Below are 13368 nucleotides of genomic sequence, written 5' to 3'. Positions count from 1 at the left end.
ACACCCTCATAGCAATGTTTCAGGTCGACAGCCTCTGCTTGAGAGAGCCCATGGGGAAGTCATACCTACAGTCTCCCATCCCTTCCTCGCTCCTGCTATCCTACCTCAACAAGACTGAGTAGTCACTCATATCCTTGTGTTAGGCTTTACTCTGCACACATGCAGCAGGAAAAAAACAACAACAGGCTGAAAGTTTTAATTTCACTGATATCTACTGTGTTCCCACAGCAAACATTCACTTTCAACATTTTCTGATAAATCTATAACAGTGAAAAAATACAGCCTTAAGTTTTACCTCATACACACTGAAAATCACTTTGAGACAATCCCATTCTTTATTACTTATTTGCTTTATCTTTAGAAAATAGATGCAACCAGTTTGGTTTCTTAAGTTTTGCAAATATTGTTGGGAAGAAATGCAGCACAAAATTTAATAGACTATCACTATTAGGAGGGAGGGTCTTTATTTTATAATGTTCATAACAGTGAAGAAACTATAGAGAATCAGTGTCATTCTATCAGAGTTTTGTCTCATTTTGACCAACACAAGTATAGCTTGGCTTGATGTCTTAGTCATTTACATAAAAGAGATGGTGTTTTAAGAGGAGATACATTTCATAAGGAGAACTTTAATCCAGATATTTATATTATCTCACCCATACCATATTTAATTATATTCTTTAATTAAATATCTTAAGGTTAGTTCAGATCGCCTACAACTTAAATCAACTTACATTCTACGAAGATGAAGGTAAGATACTTGAGATGTCATTGAAAAAGTTATAACTATTACTAATCAGATTTTATTCATTCTTCATTTTTAGATTCACCCCACCATTTGAAAATATGTTTAAAAAATTTCCATGAACATAATTAAAATCATTGCTCTGTACAACTCTGGTTTCTAAGGAACAACTGGCACAGCAAAGAATTCCATTGCAGTTCAGCAATAGTCAATGACAACTTATTTTAAATCCATGTACAGTGGGTTCTGGCTATTTGCAATAAAACTAAAGAATGACACTAGTTTTTTAAATAGTGTCAATGTTGTTTATAAAGAAATTGATGGATTATTATTGCTTGAGCCATAGTTTAGAATAATAAAATGGTTTTGCCCTTATTATTAAGTTTGTTAATTTACCCTTGGATGTTAATGTTAAAACAAGAAAAAAAAATGGTTGACAGCAAGTGTTTTATTACTGTGGAAATAATTTGATGCTACAGCAGCAGAGGAAACTTATTCCAGCCACACTTCATTTCTCTTCACTTATATCTAAACTATAACTTCACAACCAAAACCAAAGTAACTTTTAAAAGGAAGTTTTGTTTATGTCCAATAATATGGCCTATTCTTAAAAAAAGATATAAACTGCTTGAAGATGTCTTCCCTCATCTAAAGTTTATATCATAAAATCTCATTACTAAATATATGCATCTTCTCAACTGTTTGCGTTAAAAGTGTATAAAAAAGTTTTAATCTGACAATCTCCCTTTCCCTTCTCAATTGTTCTAGTTTTGCTTTCTTGTGTGGTCAGAAATCGATTTTTTTTTTAAAATTGATGGATAATATCAATGTTTATTTTTAACCATTTTAGAATTTTATCAATTTAAGTTTTCACAGTTGTGCAAAATTATGGGGTTTATCCATTATTTTAAAATATTTAAATTTTCAAAGCTGCAAAGGGGAGGTTAGGCAATTATTTAATGACAGTAGACAGATTCAAAAAATTTAAAGCTTTGTAACTGTTAACCACCACATGTCAAAAGAAATACACAAAGCGAATATCCTTAAATCAAACTAATAAATTCTGAAGAAGCATTCTTCTTACTATTCATCCGATGAAGTGAGCTGTAGCTCACGAAAGCTTATGCTCAAATAAATTTGTTAGTCTCTAAGTTGCCACAAGTACTCCTTTTCTTTTTGAGAATACAGACTAACATGGCTGCTACTCTGAAACCTCTTCTTACTTGGTCTATCTGCAAACTTTTATCACTAGTGGATTTTTGACAATTTGTGTGGTACAGTTAAACTGACATTTACCAATAAAAATGTAATCCTTCCAAGCCTAGACATAATCCAATTAGTTCTCTAGTCATCCAGGGCAAAAGTAAGCACTGCTACTAGAACAGGAGGTGCTAATACTCCATAACAACAGAATCTTCACATCCCTCATTCCACACCTCTACTTCTAATTGCCATCCAAAACTGAGATCCAGGGCCATCTGTATGCACTGAGCTTGAAATCACCCAGGATGATCCCATGATTACAACAGAAGCCATGATATCTGACTGCTGACTCAATGTTCAATGGTAATCTCCAAGGACGCTCATTCTCAACAATTTTAGATCCAAAAAGGAAAGGAATCCAACCAGCCTGACTAGAAACTACTGTGTATTATAGCAGCTTGTACAATAAGAAAGAATTTCCATTTTGGTCTCTCATGACACTCTCATACTTGAATGTAGTTTTGGTGTGCAAAATATTCTACATTTAAACACAAATGTGACCAGTACAGCCACAACCCTCCCCCCGCCCCAATCCTGTCTAACCCAGAAAGAAACATTTGGAGTAACAACAGTCCTGCAGTCATCCTGACAGGTCTTATACCACATGCACATAACGCTATTTTAATAACAAAGTTAATGCTTTTCAGGATTACTGCATGTGCTACCTGCAGGAGTAATCTTAATTATTGAGAGTTAAGTTGCTCAAAATCAATATCCAGTACACCAAAGAAGAGACCACAAATTAGAGTAGTGTGATTAATATTAAATACATTACCCTTGCTCTTTTGTGGTCTTATTTTGTCCAATCCCCCGCCTAATTCAATAAGTAACAAAAAAACCCAAGCTCCTTCAGCCAATCCCCAGGCCACTATATGCTAAATGTATCGTAACGCTGTCGAACCCTCTCGGCCATCCTGCAGTGGCACTGAATGACTATATTTGCCAGTTCGGTAGGTGAGCAAGGACTCCAAAAGCAGGTTGCAAGGGTCTATAACAGGAGTGGGCAAACTTTCAGGGTTGCAAAACTGTATGGAGGGCTGGGTAAGGAAGGCTGTGCCTCCCCAAACAGCCTGGCCCTGCCCCTTATCCACCCCCTCCCCCTGACTGCCCCCCTCAGAATCCCTGAACCATCCAACCCCCCTGCTCCTTGTCCCCATCCACCCCCTCCTGGGACCCCCCACCCCTAACCGCCCCCCGGGACCCCACCCCCATCCACCCCCACTGCTCCCGGTCCCCTGACTGCCCCGAGCCCTGTCCACACCCCTGCCCCCTGACAGGCCCCCCGAGACTCCCACGCCTATCCAACCCCCCCTCCTGTTCCCTGTCCCCGACAGCCCCCCCCAGAACCTCTGCCCCATCCAACTGCCTGCCCCCCCAGAACCCCCTGCCCCTTATCCAACCCCACCCCCACACCATGCTGCTCAGAACAGCAGGATTGGCAGTTGTGCCGCCCAGCCAGAGCCAGCATGGGGCCAGCAGGGGAGGGGCCAGGGGCTAGCCTCCCTGGCTGGGAACTTAAGGGCCGGGCAGGATGGTCCCACGGGCCGGATGTGGCCCATAGTTTGCACAACTCTGGTCTATAACACAAAACACAAGACACCCCTAAGGTTCCAGTAGATGAAAGCACTCAAACACAAGACCTTTCCCCAACCCATGCCCTAGTAAACCGAACCAGCCAACAAATATCAATCCATCCGCCACAGTATTCATACCCATGAGAGGGAGTAATACAGCTAAGGTCCCTACTCAAAACTTTTCATAATTACTCTTTGCAAATCTCATTCAATTCACTGTACTCCCAGTCCTGCTCAGCTCCCAGTAAAGGTATTAGGTGTTTCACAACAAACCTGATTTTTGCCCCATGTGGTCAGGAAGCAATATGGTCTCTAAAAACTTCTCCATGCAACCTTGCCTTATTCATAACAAGAGCCCTTCAATATGTAGCATAATCATTCAACACTTACTGGAAGCTTTTAGAGATTTAGAAAGGATAAGCCATTCTCACTACAAGATAGTATCTTTCAGAAATACTTGAAGATTTTTATTCATAAGGTTTAGAAGAGGCTTATTTGTCTAGAGTTTAAAGGGTGCTGGAAATTGTCATTATAGCAGCCAAACAGGAACATTCTAAAGAGCTTAACTATCTTCAGAACATTAACTGAATAAAACTGTCTTGAAAATGATTCACTTTCTGATTCTAGATTTAACAATAAGAGGATTATTGTAGAGGTGGACCTGACTCCACAGTTAAGGCTGAGTTGAGTTTTACAATTAAAGCAGGAACTAAAAACTTTTCTTCATTCATACAGCAAATCCTATCTAAAATTTACTTATTCTTTGAATCCAGAATGAACTGTATAGTGGATGTACTATGACAGCTAAACTCACTGATATCCATTCATGCAAACCGAGCTAGGCAGAAGATAATTAATACAGCAGCTAGTCATAACCACTCTACACATTCATGCTGCTGCCTCTCCACACCGTCATAATCCACTCACCCCAACTGTAGACTTAGTAAGATCAGTCAAGAGTGCATACCCCCATCTAGCAGGGTGGCACTTTAATTCGAGGGCTAGTCTCTAGTGGAAGCATTCCATAGATTTGAATCCTGCTTTGGTCATTTTAAAAATATATATATTTTAAGCATAAATGCCAGACAGTGGTAGAATACAGGTATTTTAAATCAGACACCTGGGTGACAAGAGTGTTAGCACCATGTGTTAGGACTCATGCTATCAGCTGTGCTGGAAGTGCAGCTCTCAAGGTAGGTATCTGACAATAAAATGCAAAGGTAAAAAGCTCCATGAATCCTACTGTCGTTATGGGTTTGGGTCCCATAGTAAACCTCAAGTTGTACCTGATCACAAGTTACATAAAGTCAGACTCAAATATGCCTCTTTGGAAATGAGACAACATTTGTAGGATGAAAGTTTTCAAAGCAGCTTGTGAACTTAGATACAAATGTTCATTATCACCAATGGAAGATATCTCAGTCACCTAGACTGCTTTAAAAATCTCAGCCATAATATAGCCTCTATTAAATAGATAACAGAAAAGCTGAATTCTGAAAATGAAGTTCTAGATAACTAAATATATTAAAGTAATTAAACATTTGAAGCTTTCATTCTATTTTTGTTGCATACTTCATTTTGAGTCTGATATTTCAACCCTAGAAAGTTGACAGTTGTGGTAGAGAGAAAAACAAGGAGAGACAAAGGAGAAAAAAAAAAAAAAAAATCAAAACTAAGATTTGCCAGGGCCTAGCTACTACAGACATCTCCTTTGGGTAGTAAATCTATCAGTAATAAGGATTAGAGCTTTTTCTCCCTCCCCCCCCCCCCCCCCGCCCCATCACCACCTACTCTCCTTTAGTTTATAACTTTTAAGGTATAGCTTAACTCCATGAACCCACGTCTTAACCAGTTATATCCACCCAGCCCAAAATAAGGGAATTCCAATTTAGACTACTTATCTGCTCTCTAATGTAATACTTCACAAGAATAATGTACGACTATACACTAAACAGGAAAAAAGGTCAACAGTTTATGTAGGATTCACACACAGCTACTTAAAATAGCCATACAAGAAACTATCTTCCCCCTACTTTTACACCTAGTGCTAACTTTGTCTCAGGCAATCAGGTCCTCCTAGGTTTACCCAGGACCAGAAAAATTAAGGGAAGCTGGTATGAAAGACAGAGGACACTGCCATCAGAAAACTCCACAGGGAAAACACTGTTCAAAAACCAAGTACCTCAAAATTCCTGGGAAAGCAGAAGAAGCTGCTCCTGGCCATGTCTGGGGTCTCCAAACATGTGTGTCAATCTCTGATAAAATGTGAGGCCTATTTTTCTCTCACCCAAGAATCCTTCTGATTACTAACCGGGAGCAGAGGCACATTTTCCCCTCTTCCACCCTAAAGCCTCCTAGGTACAGTAAGACAGTGTGTATCCTAGCTACTGACTGTTGCTGGGCAGGCCCGCTATTTTTGGGTCACCTTTTTCCCCCCTGCAGATAGTGCCAATGCCTGATGTGCTTCAGCTTGTAGCTTCCCACCACCACCCCACCATTACATTAAATGGATAAACTGGTCACCCTCACTGCTGCCATTCAGAATCCTGTGGGAAGCTGTAACTGCCCACTCTTGTCCATTTCACTCTGCAACAGCTTGGGAAAGCTAGCAGCTACAGAGGCACTGGAGCTGTCTGCAGAGTCAAGAACAGAGAACTGAGCATTGGTTCACATTTGGAAGGGTATCATCACAGCCATAAACAAATTTTCTTTTCAAAAAAAGATTGAATTCTCCAGAAGTTTACGCCGTAGTTCTCCCCACTCACCAGGGAAAGGTCTCTGCTTGCCATTGGTAAGTGGATTTGTCAAGTCCTACCCACTTCCCAAGAGGTCTAAGCATCCTCACTGTATTTCTGCAGGAATGATGGGTTCACATATATCCATTACTCCTTCTGCAGAGAACTTCCCCTATGCTGCAAGCTAAATACAGCCTACACCTTGCTCAGTTTCTACTCAATGATCTAATTCTAGAGCTTGACCAGAAAGATAATTGAATCTTGAGGAGTTACTATAGCAACCATTAGATGTCATCTTAGAATGGCTTAGGACACTTCCTACAGGAATTTTATCACTAAGAATGCAGTGCAGCCAGAGGGAGGCAGTCATTGGTACTTTTTATAGTTTGTCAACTATTTTGCTCTACTTCCTCTATCTGTATACACCGAGGATGCAACTCAGTGAATTTAGAGATCAAGACATTCTTATTGGGAAAAATCACAGAGGCTAAGTCATATGACCCATTCCCAGTATGACTGCTTGTCACACGTCCAGTGAGCCAGCAAACTCAAATTTTACTAGAAGAGATTTCTCATAAGAGGTTTCTCTAAGCCCAGTTTTGGGGTTTGTGCATTTTGTTCTGTTTTATTATTTTATTATTATTTCAGAGCCCAATGCAAACCAGTTTCAATATTAAATGCTTGTGAATCTATTTTACCCTGATCTTTGAAGGTTCACAGTCCTCTAACGACCACAGCTGGCACACAAATCAGTAATACCAACTGTCTACGATATGCAATGTATTTCGCATAGTTTATTCATCCCAAGAGGTACATCTGTTTTGAGTTATATGGCTGAACAAAATTAACTGTGTTTAAAAAAAAAAACCAGACTATCTTCATCTACATCTGTTTAGTTCGGATTATCCTTCCATGCAAAAGGCCAATATAGCCTGAGCTGAATCCAGTTAAGGATATCTTCTTCCTGGTACCATCATAGCGGGAGCTCAAGTTCAGGAATACCCATTGCTGAGGAAGGACTTGACTTTCTAAAAACTAATACTCCCTGGCTGGGATGCATATTGATCTCTCGACCATTTCTAAAGATCGATCTTTCATTAGCTACCCAGGCACAGACCACCACAAGAACTAGTCTCAAATGTCGAACTGTTCCACGCCTGCAGTGGACAACTAAGGAGCCAAGACCACTCCAAAGGAAGTAACATATCCTCATAGTGAACTTGAAATCCCTCCTGTGATCGAGAAATCCACCTGATGGCATATGGGTCCAACATGCAAATCCATACTCTAATTTAGAAAGGAATACTATAGAGAAATACATTGAAAGGTAAAATACCCTGCAAATTTTTTTGCACTGGAGGGGTAGAAAGTTTTCCAAGAGAGCAAACAAGCTAGATGGTTTTGCTATTGCAGGGAATACCAAACTGAACTGTTACAAATGTCTTAAGCAAATGTCATTCATAAGACATTTTGTAAATTCTCTATTTAATCATTATGAAATTATTTAATCTGTTCCTTATATACAAACTTCAAGAGTTAAGCCATCAGCCATATATATGCATCAGTAATCAGCATTTTGACTTTGACACCCTTGCCTCTCTATTAGATTGTAAGATCTTTGGCGCAAGAAATGTCTCTTGCTCATGTTTTGGTAATGCAACATGTACATTTGTGTCATGTACGTGATTTATAAAATTACACTTATTCCTTCAGCAGCAACCATTCATGAGCATGAAACCTGCCTGACTAAAATTGCTATCTGAGAAAGGTTCTGCCAAAAAGGATGGGGTGAATGGGCAGGGGTTTTGCTTTTGAAGTGCTTGGAGAAAAGTTTAGTACTGTTGAAATTTTGTAGTACACACAATTGCCTGTATGCTTGCTTTCATTGCTGCCACCCCCGTTCCCAGAAGCCTCTTCATAGGTACTTAGTATAAACAAAAGAAACAAGTCAAGGCTACGATCTTGCAACCACTTAGGCTACCTCTACACTACTAGCTAAGGGTGTGATTCCCCTGCTCGTGTACACACACTCATGCTAGCTCTCACTGAGCTAGCACAAGTATAAATAGCAGTGTAGCCCTGGATCCAAAAGTAGTGCAGGAGAGACATGGCTTAGCTGTGCCAAGTACAAACCTGCCAGAAATCAGTAGGTATGTACTTTGCACAGCTTAGCTGCGCCTCTACTGCCGCTACCCGTGCTACTGCAGCTACACTGATATTTATACTTGTGCTAGCTTGATGAGAGCGACGCAAATGTATGTACATGAGCAGGGGAATCACCCCCTTAGTTCAGAATATAGACAGTCTTGAGCACATCTCTCTGTACATGCATATGGCCCCACTGAAGTTGGTGCTTCTGTTCATATATGTAGCTATGCAATGCTTTGAAGGATTACTACTCAAGACAAATTCTGAGATGGAATCCAAGAGATGTGCTCAAATACACACAGGCAATAGTTTTCCAATACGGTATTTGCAAGGTCAATTACTATGGCTGCATTTCAGCTACCAGGTGTCCAAATGACCATTTTTGCATGCACAGTTGGGATAACTGCATGCACAAAGGTAAGCATGCAGTTTCAGGTGCATTTTTGCATATGACCTTCTTCCAAAATATTTAGTGTTGTGGTAATTTATTACTACTTCTTTCAAAGAAATTAAATGCAATTTTGAAAATGTTTATTCGTATAGTAAGTCTCATTCAAATATGACAAAAATGCACATAGGAAGGTGTTAGCATCTATTATTCTTTACACTATGTTGATAAATAAGTGAGAAAATAATTCCAAATCAGTTACTATTTAAAGGAAAATAATTCATTTAATTAAATTAAAGCTATTTTTATATGAAGAGGTTACAGTAATTGTTTGATTACTAATGTTGCCCTAGGGACCCACATAACCGTTTTTTTTAAAATGTATTATGCTTCCTTAAAATGTAAAGTTCTCAAGATCCATTACATGGAAAAGTAAATGGGTTGAACTTCAAGAAGTCTATATACTGCTGTATTTACCTTTTCTCAGATGTTGTTTTTACTTTGTTCATCCTGGAAAACTTAGTTCTTCAATACACCATCTCAGATAACCTGTAAAACACATTTAAAAAATTAAGACTTATTAGCAATGTATTGTCTTGCTGTACAATGAAGTGCTGCCACCATATTATAGTGCTCAGAATCTCTGCACTGGAAGTTTTGAATACAAGAGATTTCATAAAGAGTACTCGCTACACTGAAGAAAAAAGGTAATTCTGTTCCTAATTCAACATATAGGGCCTAAGGAATGGAGCAAAATTAACAGAATACTGAGAACACAGTAAGCATGCACTAAGGTCCTAAATTATAGTTTAATCATGCTAAATCTCAGGGAATACAGACTTTGATAAAGTATTGAAAATCAGTAATTTTATCATACTGCATGTACCATGAACAACTTGCGCAATATGGCCAGAAAAGAAAGCTACCTGCTTAGGCATCTCCTGGAGCCAAACATGTAAGTTTTTCCAAATTTCTTGAAAAAAATCTGAGATGCCACACTATACCTCCTTTTCTTTATGGCCACTTCATGTTCTTAATTTTGAGACTAGAAACCTAGATGCACAGTCAGAAAAAGTGTTTGGTATTCTTATTTAAGTAGGACCTGAAAACATTTCTTGGACAGAAGCCACAGCATGCTAACAGCTTAATTTTCCTATCCTTTTAAGTACATAGTGTCCTCAGAGTCTCATATGGTGCCTCTGAGCAATTAAGGTTGCAGTTTATGGGACCATAAACTGAATCTCAGTGATTCTATCCGAGATAAAATGTAATACAAAGAAGAGTTCTCTGAGAGGCCATGTGTTTGTTATAAAGCACTGAAGTACAAGACACAAACAAACTATGTTGGGGAAAACAAAAGCACTTATCTTCTTGTGATTTGTGCACGAGAAACTTTCTCTGCTGCATACTAGCCCCCAAGTTTACAAGATCTTGTTATTATCAATGCCACTTGAACATAACAGGCAGTAACAAAACTTCCAGTTTTGTCATGCAGCCAGCTGATGAAGAACAGCAGAAGAGATATAAAGTAATCTGTAGGAGGCTTAGGGTGGGGAAGAGAAAGGAGGAACTATCAAAAATTCAAACAGAGAAAGAATAGGATGCTTCACGAGCAAGTAGGATACTGATGCTGAGAGAAGAAAGGGAGAACCCCAAACCAACAGCAGAAGCAACTCCAAACTTTTCAGACATTCACAGGCCAAGACCAATATAAACAGTGAGGCATAACAGCAGCTCCCCTCCGCGTACCTGAAGCAATTTTCTTTCCCAGCAACCAACTTGGGGTTGGGGGGAATACTTGGCTTCTCACAAGAAGCACCACCAATGTGCGTCTGGCTAACAGGTAGCTGGCCAGTTTGTCCAACCAATGTTCAGATGCAGAATTTCTCTGCTTCCTTCCATAAAAAGGGAGAGGTGGGGGGAAGAATTGGTTACAAGGACTACGGCTGGGTTCACTACACAAAATACCTTATCTCGGGTTATAAAGTTCAGATTATTCAAACCAGGCCAGAGATCTAACTGGAGGGAGAAGACATGAGATTCTAGGAGCGTTACCTCAAGTGGCCAATCTGGCACTGTTTTGCTTATGACATTGGCCAGCTGGCAGACAACTGACAGACAGCCTACTGGTGCATGCAGTATCCACATATTAACATGTACTGAAGTGCTTTACAAGTGGAGCCAGCTACAGAGCTAAACTAACTAGGATCACAAGATATCAATTTGTTTCATTCTGAAGCCCACAAAAGCACTTTGGTGCAGTTCAAGTGTCTGAATGTTCTAGGTCAACTGAAAAACAAAGAGAGCGAGAGAGAGGGAAGAAAAGGAGGAGACAGTAAAGGAGATGGGAAAAGAAAAGAATGGGGCTATTAACGTTAGCAACCCACATAACTAGAGAATTGTGTGCAAAGTGTACTAGGGTGAACAGATGACAAGAACAAAATATCAGGACACATGGGGGGGGGGCAGCCACAGCTCACCCCCACCAGGGCTGGCTCTAGGTTTTTTGCTGACCCAAGCAAAAAAAAAAAAAAAAAAAAGAAAGCACCAGAGTGCCACCGACGCAAAGTACCGGGACAAATGGCATCCCAACTGTACATCAGTCGGGATGCAGGACAAAACTAAATATCGCAAAATCTGGTCCTAAAGTGTACTGATGATTTATCAAAATCTCTCTTTAGTAGTCTGCTAGACTATGCAGTGAACCTGTATTTAAACACTTAAAAAAAAAACAACCCTAAAGAAATAATCCTCTGATCCTACCCACTTGCCCCACACTAAGATATTCCCCTACTGCTGGCAGTCGGACAGCATTACCTACAGCTTTCTTAAAGAGATGTTGTCAATTTGAAATCCAGTGAATTAAAATAAAAACTTAGAGGTATTTTCAGATACTATATCTACCCCATTCCCACTCAGAACAGGTATAGTATTAAAGGAATTTAAAAATAAGATGTGTGGGGTTTGTTGGGTCATATTTTTAATTATTAGATTTCCAGTTGTGACATTACTGACATAACCTGTGACCCTATAGATCATTGTTGCAACCACTGTTATATATTTGCTGCAAATATTGTACAAAGGTTGTTGTGTAAGGTGTCTATGGAAAGGTTATGATTTGCTGATTATGATTATGCTATCTGTATGCATGTATCATTTTTGTATGCGAAGTTATGAATATTGGCTATGTACCTGTATATCGATGTGTTTTGATTCTAAGTAGCCTCAGTGAAGCATTTGGTCAGCTTCTTGAGAAGGGACTATTCTCAGTAAGTGCCCAATCAAGAAATACTTAGCTGACATTGAACTTTGGGAGATGCCAATCCACATCTGAGCTTTCCTGGGAACATTCAAACTAACATGTAAACAATGGCATTGGCCTGTAAAAAACTGAGTCATGCACGGACATGTGGCTTGCCCATGTGACTCCAGGGTCCATCTTGCCGCTATCATCTTCCACAGGGCAGAGAATATAAAAGGCTGCTGCATCTCCTCCATTTTGTCTTCAATCCTGCTTCTTACTTCTGGAGGGACTTTGCTACAAACTAAAGCTCTGAACAAAGGATTGAAGCCCCCAACCCTGCATCCCAGCTGGAGCGCTGGAGCAATGTAAGCCCCAGATCCCCTCCCTAGTGGGAGCTCGTGGGCTGGCTTAACATGACTTGTGGGCCAGATCCAGCCCATAGTTTGCCCACCCCGCTATAACGCCATGTTCCTGGAAAACATTTCTCCTTACCAAAATAAAAGTCAATGTCTACTCTTCCACCTCGCTAATCCCCACTCCCATCTCACCTCTCTTAGCATGCTTCTTTTCACTTTCACATGCACCAACACACAAAGTTTCAAGACTCCTTAGCAAGCCTATCACTCATCCAGTTTTATTCTCAATCTTCTTTACTGCCAAAAGAAGCAGGAGAAGGGAAAGAAAATGTAAGCGCCATGACCAGACAATGGGTTTATTGGTCAGGAATTGGGTTTCTCCCTGGTAACTGACTGAAAAATTCCTCTATGTTGTACTTCTCTTAAAACTAGAGAGTCAACTTCTAAGACACATATTTGTTGCAAATGAAAAAGGGTATGGTGTACTGGAAATCTCATTTGCTCTAAATAGCAGTTATGTATTCTAATTTTCTGTAGTATCTGGCAGATGAATCTTACCCATATGCTCAGGGTTTAGCTGATCGCCATATTTGGGGTCGGGAAGGAATTTTCCTCCAGGGCAGATTGGAAGAGGCCCTGGAGGTTTTTCGCCTTCCTCTGTAGCATGGGGCACTTGCTGGAGGATTCTCTGCTCCTTGAAGTCTTTAAACCACGATTTGAGGAATTCGATAGCTCAGACATAGATGAGACGTTTTTCGCAGGAGTGGGTGGGTGAAATTCTGTGGCCTCCATTGTGCAGGAGGTCAGACTAGGTGATCATAAATGGTCCCTTCTGACCTTAGTATCTATGAATCTATGTTCAAACAGTAAACAACCAACTGAAGAAATAAGATGTGGGTATATCCTGCCTGTGTG

The 13368-nt window shown here is 40.0% G+C and overlaps 1 protein-coding gene across 16 annotated transcripts in view; it reads right to left on the bottom strand.

Annotated features, from left to right (window-relative positions):
• AGTPBP1 (ATP/GTP binding carboxypeptidase 1) overlaps window positions 1-13368 on the bottom strand; it is a 167029-nt gene that overhangs the window by 104965 nt on the left and 48696 nt on the right. For 10 of the 16 annotated variants that reach the window (XM_037901764.2, XM_043547337.1, XM_043547333.1 and 7 more), the window contains one exon: window positions 9331-9402. In XM_037901764.2, coding sequence (XP_037757692.1) covers window positions 9331-9362 — 32 coding nt within the window. In that variant the 5' untranslated portion in view covers window positions 9363-9402. Of the gene's footprint in view, window positions 1-9330; window positions 9403-9779; window positions 9902-10602; window positions 10749-12645; window positions 12725-13368 lie in introns of those variants that run through there. The other 6 variants (XR_005225729.2, XM_037901760.2, XM_043547336.1 and 3 more) reach the window with 4 other exon arrangements.

The sequence above is a fragment of the Chelonia mydas genome, chromosome 5 (genome assembly GCF_015237465.2).
Source record: "Chelonia mydas isolate rCheMyd1 chromosome 5, rCheMyd1.pri.v2, whole genome shotgun sequence".
In the NCBI taxonomy this organism is placed as follows: Eukaryota; Metazoa; Chordata; order Testudines; family Cheloniidae; genus Chelonia; species Chelonia mydas.
This window is presented reverse-complemented; position numbering and strand designations above follow the sequence as displayed.